The sequence below is a fragment of the Epinephelus fuscoguttatus genome, linkage group LG23 (genome assembly GCF_011397635.1).
Source record: "Epinephelus fuscoguttatus linkage group LG23, E.fuscoguttatus.final_Chr_v1".
Classification (NCBI taxonomy): Eukaryota; Metazoa; Chordata; class Actinopteri; order Perciformes; family Serranidae; genus Epinephelus; species Epinephelus fuscoguttatus.
This window is the reverse complement of record NC_064774.1, coordinates 19,371,862-19,390,836: the sequence shown is the minus strand read 5'-3', so window position 1 is coordinate 19,390,836 and position 18,975 is coordinate 19,371,862. Positions and strand designations below refer to the sequence as shown.

Genomic DNA, 18,975 nt, shown 5'->3' with positions numbered 1-18,975 from the left:
TTGGCTTAATGTGTGTCAACTAAGGCACAGTATCAGCTGACATGAAATTACAGTCGGCCAACATCGAGGTCCTGTCTCGAAGAGTGTCCTTGTTTAAAAAAATCAAGTTTTCAAGGCCTGTTTCTTTGTCAGTTTGGGTTGAAATAATGCAAAACACAAAAAAATCTGGGGCCTCAAAGTACCTGACATAGAAAACCATGCGCAGAGGATGAGGAGTGGGATATGAGGCCATATTTGTTAACAGATAAATGCTTGTTTTTTTGTTATTAGTAACTGATATTATACAGAGATTCAAGCAGGGTTGAACCTAGCATTGATCAGGTCATGTCCTTTGTAATATTACAAAAAAAGTATGGTTTATGACATAAAGAGATAAATGTGGAGTTTCTAAAGGTCATTCTACTATTTTTATGAATATCTTTTACTTCGAAAAAATGATTTTAGGCAGCTAATAGAGGCTCAGGAGCAACTTTTTGCAGGCAGGTTCATATGTTTGTGCCTCTTTAAAACATTTAATAGAGGTAAGGCTTGCTGAATTAAAAAAAAACGAACAAAAACTGACTGAAAGTGACATTAATTTACATAAACCCATATTTTTTTAACACCTATTTTGCTGCTTGTGTTGTTTATTCAGTTATTACTGAACTTGATGATTCCTCACATCTTGCCCTGCTCCTCCTCCCGTTCCTTGTCCTGACCTGCAGTTACATCACACAGCTCCCTCTGCTGGCCCGTGTCGCACACTACAGTCGACCCTCTGCTCCTATTGTACTTGCAACAAAGGAGCAGAGCCAACAAAGCTGAAACACACACACAGGAAACACAAAGGAAAGCATGCTTCCCTTTGTTACAGACTCAGTCTGTTATTTCAGAACAAGCACAGTTGCGACACCGCCGCTGCTGCCGCTGTTGACAATGCAATTTCAACAGACAGTTTATTTATTCCACTGAGAACAAACTGTTCAAATCTGCATGTCCAAGATAATTCAATCCTGCATGTTTTGAGGATCAGTAGCATTCAAACAAGTAGATTTATCAATGACCTCTGACTCTGTATGTCATACAGAGAGTACAACAAATATGCATTTAAGTGGAACTACTTAAGATATGAAAACTGCATTTGTTTTCAGAGTAAATATGTTGAAATTGGAACCTTTCATATATTTTAGGGTCTTTAAGCTTTCTCGTTAAGCAACATGTCCTTTGCTCCCTGTTCTACTCCATTCAAACAAACACAGTAGACATATATTTAAAGTCTGGTTTTGTACCAGCACTTACATTAACATTGCACTTTTTTACTATTGTGAAAAAACATATAGGCCTTACATACACAAACACACACAGATATACATTTCAGCCTACATTTGTGTCTTTACAGAGTCTTGTCTGCACTGTTTTTGGCTCTGGGAATCTTTATTATTGAATATTTTGCGGCTTTTCCAGCGTCCTGTACTTGTTCTCTTGGGTTGTTTAAAAAATGTCTTGTCATTCTTTAGCTTTGGTTTTAGCCTGAGAGTTTTAATGTCTTTTTTTTTTACCCGTGATATTTGTCCTGACCAGTTGCTGTCTCCATGAAACCGCACTGTGGTCTCCTACTGGTTTCTAAATTTTGGTACTTTGAGGTATTTCTGTCCTTTGTCTCACACTCCCATGTTTGTGCTTCTGCAGGGTCATTAAATAGGAGGTCTGAAGTTTCTTGAGGCGAGACTGTGATTGCTCCATCCCTGGACCAGTAGGATAAATGTGTGTGGGAATAGTGTTTTCCAGGTATGAACGTATAAACCTGTGAAAGACTGTGCTTCCTCCTTGGTGGTGTTTATTCAGCGTTGAATCAGCGTCACACACCATGGTTGAATCACTGTTGAATTATGTTTTAATTTTGAAAAATGGATCAATGTTGATTTCCCAGTGTTGTGAAATTTCAATGTTGATTTATGAGAATTCTTCTTAACCTTTTTACAACCATTAGAACTGAAATGTCTCAATGTTGTTTTAATGCTGAAACAACAACTGACATCATTTCAAATTCCATTTCAGTGTTGCAGGTCGGTTGTGTGCCAGCTGAGCTGTCTTTGTGTGAAGCTAATTGCACTTAAATGCACAAAATGTTGACCTTTTCCTTTAACTATGGCACATTGCTTAATAACCTATTATAAAACATATAGTATACACTATCCAATTAACTTTTTTTCTCATATTTAGAGTTCATGCAGAGAAAAAAACAGGTATTTTAATTTATTTGTGTCATTATGTTTCTGTTCTAACATGAGCTTTTGAACAAGAGCTTGACTTTTAGTGTATTTATAGTGAAACATGCTGCTGTGCATCTGACGGGACGGCATCAGGTCACACTTACACCAGTAATCCAAATCTAATCTGCCATTCCTCAATATTCTGTAATCTTTCCGATCCATATTCCTCCTTATTCTATATATCACTATATCATAATCTATACTAATCTCTTGCTGCCCCCAAACAAACTGCCATTAACGCCTGGATAACAGCGTAAATCCTCTGATAATCTCAGCTCTATAGCTCTGACTCACGACAGCTTGATGGCTGGGCAACATGTCAAACACACATGTACGTGAAGTTAGGAAAGAAATATAGTCAGGCAGGCTAAATATGTTTAAAATTTTACTGATTTTAGGCCGTTATTAGAGGCGCGTGAAACAATTTTTGAGCCCTCTGGCAGATTCATGTTGCCATGTTTGCACCTTTGTAAAATACTAAGGCTCATTCTTCTATTTTACAGACTAAATATCTTTTAAAAATGACAGTTTTTAGGCAATTAACCACATAAATGAAAAGTGGCGAGATTTTTTAAATATTTTTTTTTACACTGATGTAACGGGAAAAAAAATGTACTTACAGAAAATACAATAAAACAAAAATACATTAGATATACACACAATATTTTTTGCTTTCTTGTGACTTGTCAAGCATTTCCTTCCTTAAGAAAAACTTTAAATTGACTATTTTAAACACTTGATGTCTCATAATCCTCCTTGGGAAAAAGGACTAAACATATCGTGCAGTTTTCTTGGAATAAACCGAAAAAGAACAAGTGTTATTGTGAGCAGTAAATGTAACCAAGACACAAAACAGCACCACCTGCAGACACTCAAATGCATCGAGAGAAGCCCCTTCACAGCCTCGCCTACATTGTTTGACTGACAGGTGATTTTCTGGGACGTGCAGTGCAGAAATCACCATTACACAATTTTTATTTAAAAATTTAAAGGGCTTTAGAAAGCATCAATAGGCTTATGGCTGGGGTTGTAGCATTCTACTGTGTGTGTGTATGTGTGTGTGTGTGTTGCCTGTAATGCATCCAGGGGCGTCGGAGCTCCTAAAAGGGGTCTCGACATAAATCTGAGGGGTCATGACATGATGAATGGGATAAATCAAACAGAAATATGGTCATTTTTTTTCCTGACTTATCTCTTCATTTGCATTTTCAAATTATTAAATCGACTGTGTGTCTCTCTGTGTGTGTTAAAGCCAGTGTGAACATGTGTGTATATATACTGTCTTTATAACGTAACAAACTGAATAAATTACAGTAAAATAAAAAGGATTAAAGCTTTTAAAGCAAATTTTTATAAAAGTCACAGAAAATGTAATGAAACAGTTAAATATATGAAGTAAATTAATCAGTGAGTGTGGTAACCTGCCTGTCAGTTTAGACACACACACACACACACACACACACACACACACACACACACACACACGCACTGAGGATCAACAGAGATAATCCTGCAGAGCCTCCAGGATGCCATCTGTAGTTTAAGCAAAGTTTATTTCCTGCTGCATCACCAGGGGGCGCTGTGGGCTTGTTTAAAAATCAATGTCATTGATTAACACACACACACACACACACACACACACACACACATCTTAACACTGAATTCGAGCACCAGAGATTTATTTTTTATTTGTCAGGCAGGTTTGGTTACAAAAACAAAATGAACTCATCACTTGTATTACAAGAAAATCCTAAAATATAATCCAGTAATTTCATACCTATTCAGGATGGGTTTCAACTATAAGCAAAAAATTAAACTGTAACTGCCTGATATTAAGTTGTATTTACATCGACACAGGTGTTGTAAACAAAATAAAACATTTCAACAGAGCTACAAGATGGAAAACTGTGGCGAAAAAGTCACATTGCACGAAGATGTCAAGCCCTCCTACACAAATTCAAATTCATACACTATTTAAAGTCCATTAAAATTCTGGTGTCAGATTTATTTACAGTAAGATTCACTTCACTTCACTTTCCACACACGTTTAGTCCTCTACTAAAGGAAATTCAATATATTTGGCCTTTGGACTGTTGGTCAGACAAATCAAGCCATCTGAATGTGTCACCGTGGAGTCCAGGAAGTTTTTGGGGCCTTTTTCACTGTTTTCTGACACTTTATAGAAAAACAATTAAGAAAATAATGGGCAGAGAATGACAATTATCATTACCCGCAGCTCTACAATAATCTTAATGTCATTTACTGTCATCTCTCTACTGTTTCATTATTTCTATTTCTGGGAGTATAAATGTGTTTTGCCAACTTTGACAACTTGGTAGCCAATCACAAACCCAAGATGCCACATTCCTTCACAAGCTGGGAGTTAAAATCTACTCTCCTGCTGCCTCCTCACCTCTCTATTCCCCATCCTTCCCTTCTTCATTTGCTCTCCTCACTTCAGCTTCCTCCTCTCCTCTCCTCAGACAGAGAAAGAGGGAAGCGAAGGAGGAGGAAATGAAGGAGAGATTAGCTGCTGCTGACAGACAGTTTGTGTAGATCCCTGCTCTGCTGAGTCACCACTCCTCTGCCTCTATACATAGTTCCACACGGGACGTCATCGCCTCGACTCAAGCCGTTAATACACACAGACACACAGTGGTAATCTGAACTAACACTTTCACCTAACCGAAACCTTTGGCCGTGGATGATCACTAGCGGGGAATTCCATAAGGAAATATCAGGATGGTTTTCACTTTTGTGTGATGTGATAGCTCAGTCCTAACAGAAACTCCAGTCCAGGCAAAGTTGTAAACTACAGGTCGGTCAGTGGTGCGACAACATGACGTTGTTGTCCTCATCAGGCCCAAGGACCTGAGTCACCACGCGAACATGAGAGATCTTCTTCACCGCCTTGTGAAACGCACGCTTCAGGTCCTTCGACTCGTTCATTGAAAAGCTGCTGCGGGTGCTGAGAGGAGGAGAGAGGATGGGGGAGGGAGAGGACAGAGAGAAAAAACAATTAACGCAAGATGGGAAAGGAAAATTGCTCCCCTAAAACATAAAAACAAGGCAATGATTGCCTTAGCTGAATTGCTTCCTTGCCCAGAGTTAGATAAGAAAATCAATACTATTCATATCTGGGACTAAAGTACAGAGCTAGGTAGGTTTATCTATCAATTGGGGACAGAGCCAAGATAGCTTTATCCTTCTGTTTCTGGTCTTCATGCTAAGCTAAGCTAATCGCTAAGCTAATGTAGCGTTATCTTGTGAAACTAGACAACCTAAAGCATCCATTGATACCACCCTATGCTATAACCAACCAGGCTCCAACCAGGCTAACTCTTCTGAAAGGGGGCTAAATAATTCTCCAAAGTTAGGCTAAATTTTGGCGAGGGAACACCTTGGCATGGCCATTTTCAAAGGGGTCCCTTGAATTCTCACCTTGAGATATCTTAATGAAAATTGGTTCTATGGGTACCTACAAGTCTCCCCTAAACTTGAGAAGGTTTGTTTCCAGTGACTGGTTTGTTCCGTACAATCAATGTACCCCTTCAAATTGAAGCTGTACATTTGTCTTTATTAGGAAAAAGACAACCAGTGTCAAGTAATCAGTGTCAGCATCTGAATAGTAGTGAAAATGAACTAGCCTGCTGTCCATAAAGCTTCCTGACAAGAAAGACAGTTGGTGTCAAGTCACATTTGAGAACAGATACAACAAGTCTGACATTAACTAACGGTAACATGGTGAACATGTGACATTTTAAAACTTGTAAAGTAGAAGAACTGAGTTTTGTCAGCGACCAGCTCATCAAAATGATGACTAGCCTGACGAAAAGAGCAAAGTCTTTCTATCTCATGGGCAAAATCCCCACACCCTTGGCTCTAGCTGACTCTAGATATTACTGTCTTCTATTTGCATTTACTTGTGTCTTGAATAGCAACGTGACCCACTCCAAAGAAATCTTTAATGCAAAACCTGCAGCAAGAAATGTCTGGTCGGCAAAACATGAAAAATTGACACTGTCATAGGTTTTGCTGAAATTCGATGATTTCATTTTGAAATTCAATCAACAGTTTCTAGTTTCTTCTCCAAATAGAACTTCTAGGCATCCGATTTTAAAACTAAAAGCAAAATCTTGCACCAGAACCCATCGTTTGACCAGCTGCATCTCGTATTGTGGCTAAGACGTTGAACAGGTCAAGCTCAAGATGCAACTAAAACGCAAGCAAACTGCAGTGAGCCCTTGAGACAGTTCGTGCTAACAAGTGTTTGCCAAAGGAGGAGTCACATTGCCAGTAATGTTATACATTTTTAAAACAATGCATAACATTACCTCAGTTTTTCTTCTTTGCAAGCTGTTCCTGTTGCTGTCTTTCTGCTTTCCGTTTCTTGTACTGGGCTATCTCGGCCATCTGCAGCCCATGGGCCATTTGCCTGTTGGGACGGAGTGAACAGCGTGAACACAGCACACACACATAGCCACAGTTATGCATCTAACCTGAAGGCGGGCTTAAGGGCCAGCTGTCAACACATGATCACTGATAGAAATATTTACATACTGATTTAGTCCAAATTATTTGACTTTAAAGAAGATAGTTTAAAATTTTAGGAAATCAACTTGTCAACTTGTCTCGGTCAGAAAGTTGTACCTGAACACACCACAAAGACTACAGCTGACAGCTAACTAGCATGTAGTTCTGTGCCTGTGTGAGAGGAAATAACTCTCCATAGCAGTAGCCCGTATTTATCATTCAAAAAGGGAAATTGGAAGACCAACAGGACGGATTCAAGACGCTACTTAGCCAGTTAGACAGTTAGCACACTAACAATGATGTTGATGTTGGGAGAACAAAACATATCTACTATGATGTTGAAAGAACAAAACATATTTACCATGTGTTGGCGAACAGAAATGAGGACATAAGTTGATCCATCTAAATTAACGTGACGATTTGCTACTTTGTTAGCACGCAGGTCACGCATTAGCCATAATAGAAAACTGACGTTTTTAAGACTGGTTAGCATATCTGTGAGCCTGTCTTGTGTGGTCAGACTTTCCCAGTTTCATTAATGCTGGACAGCTGGTGACTGACGGTAGATATGAGCAAGTGGGAGTCCCAAAGCTATCACTACATTTAAATGTCCTTGTCTGAGGACCGAGGAGATCTCCTGGCACTGTTTTATATAAAAAAGCTCTATTTCTAAGTTTTTTTATGCACTCTGGCACCTAATTTATATTAAAAGTACAAAACAAAATCCTATTGTGAATCAGTTGATTTTCATTGAGAATTAGAAAATGGTTGGGGCACCACCTGGCACCCTATTGGGGACCTTAAGTTGAGTATCACAGGTCTAACTTCTTCAAAAGCATACAATGATGTTTTTTCTTTCACCCTGACAACCTCATTGTAACAACAAGAAAGTAACTACACCCTTTTTTTTTTTTTGGCCAGGAAATAGGTCCACCTCTTAACCCCACGTAAAACCCCGCCTCAAATCTTCATTTTCTTTTTTTTTTTTACTGTTTTAAGTACTCAGTCTTTGTTTCTATTTCTGTTTCAACCACCAAAAGAAGCTCTACTCTGGAGTCAGAAAATAAACCACCAGACAATAGGTGAGTGAGGTACTATTTTCTACCAACTTTTAAATACAATACTAATAACTAAAATGACTACTTGTGACCTGTGCATGCTGGGTGAGAGTTAAAGCTTAGGTGTTAGGGGAGTGCAAAGTAAAAACAGGAGAATAAAGGAGAAAGTAGAACTGTTCATACCCGGACTTGACCTCTGGAGGAACAGGAAGGGGTTTGTTAAATCCCTCTCTCCCTACAAGCCAGTAGGTCTCCTCCACTGTTTTCCCCTGAGAAAGAGACAGACTGCAGTGATGGACTGTGCTTCATCCACATGCAGAAATCTCCACTGTCTGAATAGCAGTGTTGTACCTTGGCTTCTGTCTTGCCTCTCAACTCCACCTTGTAGCCGAGATTTAGCTCCCGCAGGACCTTCACTGTACTCTGGTGGACATGGATCCTGTAGGCTGCAACAAAACAGAAAAGAGAATGGATGTTACAATTTGCAGGTGGTTGTTAATTATTATTAAAATGTACAAGAAAACATGCTTTCAGGTGGTTTCTGAGTAGGGTTGTGACAAAGACATATAAGAAACTGGAAATTTTGAAATCTTTACCTAAAAAATATGAGACCCAATGAATTAATTATCATTATATGCCATTTGTTACTGTTCTTTTTACAGTATTTAACACACAGATCAGCCAAAAACAGCCATTCATGTCTGATTATTTTATTCATATACACTTATTTTTTTCCATAGGTGTGTGACTTACGCAACCCACTGGACTCCATACGAGAGGCAGTGGTCACTGTGTCTCCAAACAGACAGTAGCGAGGCATGGTGAGACCTACAACACCTGCTACACATGGACCTATAACAGTCAAACAAACACACACACACACACACACACACACACACAGAACTATTACTTGTTCAGTTGGCTAGGTTATAGTTAGGGTCTGGATTTTTAAAAGATCCATATTAAATTTAAACATGACCATGCAGTGACCTTTAAATGACTTCCGTTATTTTAGCATATTACTGCTAATATACAACACCTCTGAACCCAACAGTAACTATATTATACTGTACAACAGCAGGTCGAAACCTTTTGTCTGTATTTTGTATGAATTATTATTAAATGATGTTTATTTAAAGGGGACCTGTTATACTCATTTTCAGGTTTATATAGGGATGTCAGTTTCTGTTAACTTTGCTTTTGAAAAACTGACATCCATTAACCTGTAACTAAAGGCGCTGTCACATGATTGCTGCTTTGCTGACTTGTCAGCGCTCGCCGTTGGCTTGACCCAACGCTGATTATATGTATGCACTGATGGCCGGGGGAAAGCGCTGCCGGCAGCGGAATCATTGGCTCTACACGGAAAGGTCAGTGTCAAATAGGGTCGAAGTTCAACAAAATTGAACTTTCGGCGTCGCATCAAAACGTCAGTGAAGCCCACAGTGCGACGCCAAAGTCAAAAAGTACCCTGATGTCAGTGTTAACGCCAGCTTCTGTAGGAAAACAATGGCACAGTGGGCATCAAGAGATTTTTAACGCTGGTCATATGCAAGCACCTTAAGTGGTTAATTTTTAAGAAAAACAGAGGCCTTTCCTTTTAGTCTGGTGGTTCTCTGACTCAGTGAGTTTTAGCACCGCATTTCAAAGCGGCACTGATCATTTGTCAATTACAGCTGTTAATGCTGTCTCAACCCAACAGCATTGCTGCAGAAACATTGTGCCCATCCTCCAGTCTCCTCCTAGCTTGTTCCGGTGACTAAGCATCTTTATTTTTGACAGCAAAACCCTAGTAGGATTCTTTAGAATGTTAGCACCACTAGCCATGGTAACACTGCTAATGGGCATAACACTGTCAACTATGTTAAAGGGGGTTTTACGGCTCAAAACTGAGCCACTTACTCACTGAGGCGAGCTAGGGGGAGACTGGAGGGTGGATGCAATGTTTCCACAGCAATGATGTTGGTGTTGGGATGGCATTACTACCAGTAATAGCCAAATAAGCAGCACTGCTAACCGGCTAGCTGGCTAGCTTTTACCAGAACCAGTGCGACTGAAGAGTAGCAAAATTAATCTATTCAACACGTGTAATGGGTCAAAAATATTCTTGGCGGTTAATCAGAAATAACTACATATTACTGTGGCTGAATAAACTGATAAAAATAATATCAATAACACTAGAACAACCCATGCTTTGACCATGATTGGAGACCCAGTGGGTTTTAAACCAATGAGTAGAGGGTGAAGTTTATTCTGCACTGGTCTGGTTCTCTGCTATATTCACCCAGTACAGGGCACCATGTTTGACCAAAACTGACTCAGTAATTTTTCATTACCTATTTTTCCTCCTTCCTGCCTCACCTGTGTGTAGTCCAATACGTATCCTGACAGGAACGTCAGGCATGTGTCTCATTTTAAAGGTTCCCACGGCACTCAGGATATCGAGGGCCATGTTGGCTATCTCTGCAGCATGGCGATTGCCATTAGGAACGGGAACACCTGACGCCACCATGTAAGCATCACCTATAGTCTCCACCTAAGTAAGAATATAATAGAGTGAGCAACAGTGTGATCTAATCAGGTTTAATGCCACAATATTAATGTAATAAAGATTAAAACACAGCACCTTGTAGACATCATGGTTTCCTATGATGGCGTCAAAGACCGTGTAGAGGTCATTGAGCAGGTCAACCACCTCGATAGGTTCACTGTTGGCTGAGATGGTGGTGAAGCCGACGATGTCGCTGAAGTAAAGCGACACGTTGTCAAAGTGCTCCGGTTCGACGGTACCGCCCACCTTCAAAGCCTCGGCCACAGACCTGCAGGGGAGGAGAAAATACCAATTTGAAGTGAATAAGGTCGTGGAGAAATGATTCACACCGTTATTTAGCTTTTGTGAAAAACAAAACATGGTGAAGCAGCATTAAGTATACCATGCATGCAAATGTAGAGAGCATATTCTGCTCTCTACATTTAGCGTCTTATCTTTCTAGCTCTTATTCTTTTGATAGTTTGCCTTTTTATGTCATATGTAAAGCATGCGTGCAAATTTCCCTCAGTGTAGTCGTGTGTTTATGTATGTACATACAACTGTCTTGTGTTTAGGCATGTTTGTCTATGTTAACTCACGGAGGAAGCATTTGTGTCAGCAGCTTCTCCGTCTTCTGTTTCTCGATCTCCAGCTCCTCCGTTCGCTCCCTGATCAGCTCCTCCAGGTTAGACGAGTACTGCTCCAACATCCTCAGCATGGAGTCTATGATGTTGGTCTTCTTCCCCTTGTTGATGTTCTTAAACTGAGAAGCACCAGTATTTAAAGCTTCACCCAAACTCTCTTCTGTGTCTATTTAAAGACAGATATTTTTTTCAAATTAAAACCAAATGTAGTGACGACCTTACAAAACTTAATAGCTACCTGGTCGAAGATCTCATCAAAGCTGGGTCTTTTGTCTGGCTGTTCGTTCCAGCAGTGCTTCATCAGGTGGATGCACTCTAAAGGAGCGTAGTCTGGACTGACCACTGGACGACACAGAGGAGGAGGCTTACGCAACTTCTCTATTATTTCTAAAACACAGAGAAACATCCGCTGTTAGGTGTGTGGTCACTGTTTACTAGGATATGGATATGTTCAGTACTTGAGTAGATGTCCTCAGTTATCAAATGTAACAGCAGTTGTAAATTTAACAAAAGCAATATTTGGGGTTTTAAACTGATCAGAAAAATGTGTTTTTTAGGTTTGTTTGTGTGTTTGTGAGGTTGTTATCTTGCCTATGGCGGACTGGTCCAGCATACAGAACGGAGGCCCTCTGACCACCACCTCCTGCATGATGATGGCAAAGCTGTACACGTCTCCAGCCAGACTCCCGTGAAGCTCCGGCCTCCCGCTCCTCAGGATCTCTGGAGCCGTCCACAGTAACTCTGGAACACAGAGAGCTGGGTTAGCTTTCTACTGTGGTGACAACATACAAATGGTTCATGAAATGTGATCATGTATCCTCTCACCATCTGCAGGTTGTTCCATGTAGGGTAACCTCTGAGCCTCCAGAACGTCGCTGTAGCCGTAGTCTGTGATCTTCAAGACAAAACGCCCGTCCACCACACAGTTACGGGACTTGAGACGATTGTGGCTCACTCCGCGGTGATGGAGGTACTTCATACCCTGAGACAGAAAACAAGCCAGGTTGTTTTATAGCAGTGGTGGAATGTAAGCACAAATATAAGATACTTGTTCTTAACTTAAGTCTTTTCTTTTTATCCTCCTTTTTATCAGCGCGCTGCCACAACATAAGGAGGATTTAACATGTCACCGTTTTCGTTTGAATAAACGTTTTGCTATGCTTTATCACAGCTGAACGCAGCCTTGATATAAACTTTCGTCTTGGGTGACTGGATCACAAGTGGACAGATGTAAGTCCAGATGTGAATGCATCCTCTGTGTCCTCAATCATGACTTTCTCACTTTGACTTCGTCACATATCGACATTTGGTCATGGACTTTCCACATCCAGATATGACCTGCAAGGTACCCTAGGAGCGTTTGTGCATTCTAGGATGCCCAGGCAAGTTCTGCCTGTTACATGCATTGTCTTCTTTCAAAATACACTTCCATTTTCACAGGAAATTTACCGTTTATATACAGTCTCTTTCAAAATAGACGCACCACGTGGGTACAACACCGTGATGTTTCTTTTCCTTTAACAACAAAAACACATGGTTGGGTTTAGGAAAAAAGAACAGCATCTCACCATTATACACCACTCTCCCATGTGAAAGTTGGCGTTTGTTGGACCCATCCATCACCCCTCCTCCTTGCACTTTCGCCACCTTATTTTCGTTCTTGTTCTGCCTCGTTTCCCCCTGATGCCACCAGGCGCTGTTAAACTATAACGGCAACCAGCTGCGTATCATGCCGACGTGAAAGGATGGCTTTTTTCGCTAGTCATTGCCCAAGAGCTGGATTTCAATGACTTTGGAGTAAGTCCAGGTTGCCCCAATGTGTCTTCAGATCTGCTCGACATTTGGAGGTAATCTGGTCCGCATAGTGCCACATTCTTTCAACAGTCTGTACACTAATGTGTCCTGGGCCACATTGAGGGAACGCCTACTCAACTGACGTCCATGCATAGGCAGAAGTATACTCAGTGGCAACCTTTTTAAAGTGCGAAAGTGATAGAGGAATATTATGAGTGTGTCAAACATCTTGGGCGATTTGGAACACGCCAAGGAATAGATCTCGTCCGTAGCTTTTGATTTTGCCTGCGTGCCAAGGTCTTTGCAGGCTTCTTCCTCTTCATGAGAAGTACATTTCTTCTTCCTCTTTGTCTTTTTTATATCACCAGTGAAAAACAACAATGCATTTGGTCTTTGTAAATGGAAATGATGTTTGTGTTTATTTGCATATAAAGACGGGAGGTGAGATCTGATCACAAGTGGTCACTCGAGATGCATGTGGAGACACGTTCTAATGCCAGGTGTGAACAGACAGACTAGAGCTGTCCACCAGTGATTGGATAACTGAAGACCTACATTAATACCAGGTATAAACGGGGCCTTAAACAAACCAATCTTGCCCTAAAAATATCACATGCCACGACCACCCCCTCTTGTGTTATCTGCTCCCGTCCCGCCCTTCCTCCATACTGACCTTAATTAAATCCAGTAGCAGCGACGACTTGAACATCCAGTCAAGTTTGACCTCCTCATTCAGCAACAGGTCCTCCAAACTTCCTCTGGAGCAGAACTCAGTCACGATGGCGAACACGCCGCAGTCGTGAAAGAAGCCCAGGAAAGGGTTCACATTCTCATGACGCATGTCCTTCATCTGCGGCCAAAAACCAAAGCACTTAATGATGCTGTTTTCTGTCATGAGCTGTGTTGTTCATGACTTGTTCCTTTACTTGTCACGTACCAGTTCAAACACTTGGCTGGTTTTGGGGTTGATGCTGCTGAACGACCCATCGGGAAGTCTCTTCAGCCACGCCCAGTCACCCTGGGGGAGAGAAACACCAGGTATCAGGTACTGTACACTACTGAACTGAACTGATGCCGCCACTTATGTTTATCCTTAAATTGAAGGATTAAGCTTGACGAAATCTTCCCAAAGGTTTATAGTGGAGGTTTACGGTAGATACTAATTTTAGAAGATTGTTATGGTAGGTTAAAAACTTAGGTGGCACATTTTGCAACCCAAATTCTACATGTACTGTATGTCTATCATAAATCGACTGCAACTTTATCCATTAAAATCCTTTCTTTGTCAAATAGTCTTGGTTATTATGAAAGGGAGCTCATGCAATACATCCATATTTGAAGCTAATGAGAAACAAAGACATGACTTTTTGGCTACTGGGTCGTCACAGTTTAGAAAGGACGTAAGGGGTGGTGTTGTTTAACTGTACATGTTAAATCGTCTTAGACTGTCTCGCCTCGAAAATGACGACGTTGGTGTTCTCGTGGGTGGCCGGGGATTGGGTGGAAACTGGCGACGTGATTTCTGACACGCTCCTCATGCCACTTGTCCTGCTGTCATCCAGACTCAGCTTCTGTAGAGGAGTCAAAGTCAGGATGGAAGATCAGTTTTCTAGTTTTGAACTAGTGTTACAGGCAGCCTCAGTATTTGTAATTTGCAGTAGCAGTATCACGGTGTGGAAATACTCGGCAATCAAAATTTTACTAAAGTATATGTACCAACAAAGTATAAATATAAGGTCCTGGTCATACAAAATGGCCGTTTTCACAGCATTATGTTCTGGCTGGTAAAGGTGGGGCTAAGTTTAACTACTTTATACACTGCTGTCTAGCTTAATGTATGATAATAAATCGTATTTTCTTTGTTGATGATGTTTTTTATTCATAATCTGAATCTATAACTAAATTTATCAAATAAATGTAGTGGAACAACAAGTACAATATTTCCCTCTGAGATGTAGAAGTATAACAATTCACAGAAAATGGAAATACTCAAGAAAGTACCTCACAAGTAAGAATACTCAAGTAAATGTACTTAGTTTCTTTCCACCACTGTCACAGTAACACACAATCTTCACATTTAAATGTGCAAGAAATGTTGATGTATTTAATTGAAATTAATAAATCAACATGTAAAACAACTTTCTCTTACATAGTTTTACTTTTATAATGAGTACAACCTTGTTGCTAAGTGACGGGTTGATAAATGTGACATCAGCCAGAGTCAGCAAGATCTTGTTTGGACCCTTAAGCAGTTGGATCTGATGGATGCGTCGCCTAGGCAACAAGAGACAGCAGGATAGACTGTTATGAAATCATCAGTAACTAACAGTTGTACGTAAAACAAAACCTGACTTTATTCTATACTGCAAACAACCACAAATGGTCACGTGTTCTTAAAACGTTTTTCTACCTAGACATAATTAATTTTATTTTGTTGTAATTATTTTCTGGAGCTTTCAGACCAACATAACTTCCTGTTGACTTTGTACCTGATGCAGTAAATAAGTGCCACTGCAAAAACAGAGGCAAACATAGTGCCGAGGAACATGCTGATGGTGGAGAACAGATCCACACCTGAAACAAGAAAACATTTTCTGAGTTTTGATGGAAAACATTTAAAGGGAAGGCTTTTTTGTTACTGTGGCTTTAAAGATATAGTTATTGCTCTTAGTTTTAAGGAAGGTGAACGTTATAAAATGAAACACGGGAGCGACTTATTCTTTACAAAACAACCCGAACAAGAACCACCCACATGATGGTCAAAATAAAGTAAATACAAAAAAATGGAAGAAAAAAAAGATTAACACAAAAATAATTAACTGATAAAAAAAGTCATAAATTAACAAACCTAAACATCCAGCATATGCACACATGGAAGTACACTGTATATATTTTTATGTGTATGGGTTCCTTACCCCCTGAGCAGATGACTCCAGGAGTAAACCAGCAGGAGGAGTCCTTCCTTGGTTTGTAGCCACGAGGGAAGTGGATTTCTCGACCCAGGAAACGCACCATGCCGGTCTCCATATTGATGCTGTCATTAATCAGTATGATAAAGTTACTAATGCAAAAATAGCATGTGAGATGGCACTCCATTCTCTGACTATAAGCAAGCTTTAGAATATAATGCAACCCAAACCACAACCTGAAAAATGTTGGTATTTCTATCAAAAGTCTTTGCACTGAAACTGCAGAACTCTATTTATGCTTTTATACCTTTTCCCCACATTACTGTGTTTAAGTTAAGTTTATCGACATCATCATCAGCCTGGTCTGATTTTCCTTTACTTCATCTACCTCATTAAATATTTAATCTGTCTAACGTCAGTCCTCAGATACCTGTATGTTGGCTTCAGCTCCCAGGAGAGTCCGTCAGTGTCAAGTATGAGGTACTCCAGCAGAGCTGCTCCAGAGCCGTTGGTTTTGATGGGGTGGCTGAAGCCCTGCAACGTGAGTAAGATATGTATCTGTAAAAGCTGTTTTGTATTATGTTCTTTTGTCATTTCATCAGGCCAGGGAACCTAAAGTGTTGAGTCTGGATGGTAAAAATTGGAGTACAGTCAAAGGGCAAAGGGTGATTCTTCAACTATATAGTCTATATAGTCTAACAGTTAAAACCGAAATGTCTTTGTTCAGGCTATATACAGTTTCTTGTCAATCGTTGAATTACTAATTGAATTGAATGAATAAATTGAATTATTTAATATATAAAAAAATGCTAAAATACTTTTGGAATATTTTTTCAACACTGACACCTATGTTATGTAACTTGTATTTATGTATGTATTTTTATATACTACTATACTACTACTATACTGATACATTGAAAATATATCATATATATATATATATATATATATATATATAAAAATATCCTCTACTTCAATAAGATTTGGAGCCCTTATCGTGCAGTAATTAATATGTTTTCCTCATAAACTGTATTTATACAAGTTAAAAATATGTTCTATTTAAAATGTCCAGTCCTATATAACTTTCATATGTTAATATACTGGTTTTAATATTCACAAAACTTCCTTGTACCTGTTTTAGACGTTTTAAACTGTGACAATAAACACTTTTCTACTGAATATAAATTCAATTTTACAGGTTCATTTACTGTATATTCCTGTATATCTTAGATACTGTGTCTTCTCCATGATCCTCTTGGTACCTGGAGGTCCAGGTTGCGGGTGTGTCTTGCCAGGTTTCCCCCAGACATCCACTCCCGAGCTTCCCGAACACGATAAACTGCGTGAGCCATGACGAGGATGGAGTTGTAGATGGTGCCAAAGAGTGGAGACACCTGCGGGACACACAGTCAGATTAAACTGCCTTGTTCAAGGGCATCTCAACAGTGCACATGAGCCCTCCTCTCCAATCTGTACAGCCCCCTGCATCACCTGGTGAGGCTTCAGCGTCTTGGCCACCTCCCCCCTCTCCATGGCTTCACTGTAGGCTTCGTAGAAGGACATCTGGGGTGAGTTGATGGTGACGGTTAACACGGCGTCGTAGGCCCGCAGCAGTTTGCTGTTCCTCTTCAGAGCTGGGTAGGTGACGTTGCGGTAGGGCAGGCTGTAGAGGAAGGTGTCATAGGGCACAAAGACCAGGGAGCCGTCGATCAGCTGCATGTCGTAGGCCGTCTCCAAGAGCTGCTTCTGGACTCCACCGCCGATCAGAGCCGAGTGCATACAGAGGATCACAACTAGGACAAGACGTAATACTGAGCTGCAGATTTAAAGATTTTAATACTCAAGAACTAAGATGACTGATCAAGAACTCACTTCGTATTTCCCTCATCTTGCGTAGCTTGTGCAGAGTTCGTCTGATGCCGTGAGGCGTGTTCTCCATAAAACTGATCAGTCTGACGGGCAGACCATGACTCCTCAAGGAATCAGCCACCTGTACGGGTCAGAGGCAGATACTTTTCCCCTCCATTTCTTATTGGATTCATCAACATCTAGGCTGCTACAAAAAACCAATAGCTGTTATAAGAGAAAATATTCAAACCTTGGTGGCCGTCTCAACCCAGACGTCGTCTGAGGAAGAGATGATGCCAACATGGGCCCACCTGAAGTAGTTTATGATGCTGAGCAGCACCCAGGTGGGCCTCGGCATGGAGCGTGCAAAGGTGGGGTGGCTCCGAACGTCGTCTAGCTCATAGCCAACACAGCTCCAAGAAAACAATGCCTAGAGGAAAAGAGTAAAGGTAAAAATGGACATGTCACATTTGATAAAGACAGAGCATTTCTAATGTGAGAAACACAACCTACTTTGTTCCAGCCTTTGCTCAGCATTGATGCAGCATCACAGTAGCCGGGGTTGGCTGGTCCAATGTATCCCGAGGCCTTTGTGTGGAAACCAATGAACGTCTCCAGGGCCCGTGATGTCTCACATGGCTCCTGAAAGGAGACAATTAATCCATAAATCAATCAGTGTACCAATCAGTCACAATATTTTCAGACTGATGGGGCTGAGATCACTGTCACATCGCACCTGCAGCACAGAGTAGTCGAACGTTGTAGCGTAGGCCAGTGCCGGGTCCTTGTTGATACGGTTGACGGCAAGTTGTGCTGCCACACTTGGGAGGGCCTTGGCAAAGAGAGGATCGCACCCCCACGGCCCCACCACCCCGACACGAAACCATGCTGCCTGTGCTGGGCAGGGCAGTAAACAGAAGGAGGCCAGGAGGACCAGGAGGAACCTCAGGAGGCCATGGAGGGATGGAGGAAGCAGAGGAGAGAGGTGGGATAAAACTGGGGAGGTGGGAACAGGAGACAGTTGGGATGCAGAGAAATCATTGACAGGAGAGATGTGAAGACAAGGAGGAGGAGGAGGAATGGAGGATGAGTGGACGTCAGGAGCTCTGCCTGGTGTCTGCTTCCATGTTTGAGGTAAGAAGAAGATGAAGGCACGTCGCTGTGAAAGCATCTCAAGGCTCAAGACCTCCAGGGCTCACAAGGACCTGGAGGATGACGGTCTGAAGGTGCTGCTTCCCTGGAACAACCATGGATTCAGAGAAAAGTAAAAGTGAATTTATTTTGGATGTAGTTAGTATCGTATAATCTGTTATAAATCTTGGACTGGTTGATGCTGAATCATATCAAGCTCTGGTTTGGAGGGAAATTTTGATGCCTGTGTGGGTTTGTCTTTCCTTGTTGCTGATA

At 41.0% G+C, this 18,975-nt stretch overlaps 1 protein-coding gene across 1 annotated transcript; it reads right to left on the bottom strand.

Annotated features, from left to right (window-relative positions):
• Window positions 1-4,079: 4,079 nt before the first annotated feature.
• On the bottom strand, window positions 4,080-18,580 carry gc2 (guanylyl cyclase 2; the record flags this gene model as incomplete). The annotated part of the gene is made up of 24 exons (XM_049569230.1): window positions 4,080-5,220; window positions 6,610-6,687; window positions 8,027-8,112; window positions 8,195-8,289; window positions 8,597-8,695; window positions 10,205-10,379; window positions 10,470-10,662; window positions 10,973-11,136; window positions 11,256-11,404; window positions 11,609-11,758; window positions 11,843-11,999; window positions 13,485-13,661; window positions 13,749-13,829; window positions 14,266-14,382; window positions 14,989-15,085; window positions 15,301-15,385; window positions 15,727-15,845; window positions 16,151-16,254; window positions 16,983-17,114; window positions 17,212-17,513; window positions 17,593-17,710; window positions 17,819-17,998; window positions 18,082-18,210; window positions 18,305-18,580. Coding segments are annotated over 24 exons (3,408 nt in total), but the record flags the coding sequence as incomplete, so codon positions are not given.
• Between the last annotated feature and the right edge of the window lie 395 nt (window positions 18,581-18,975).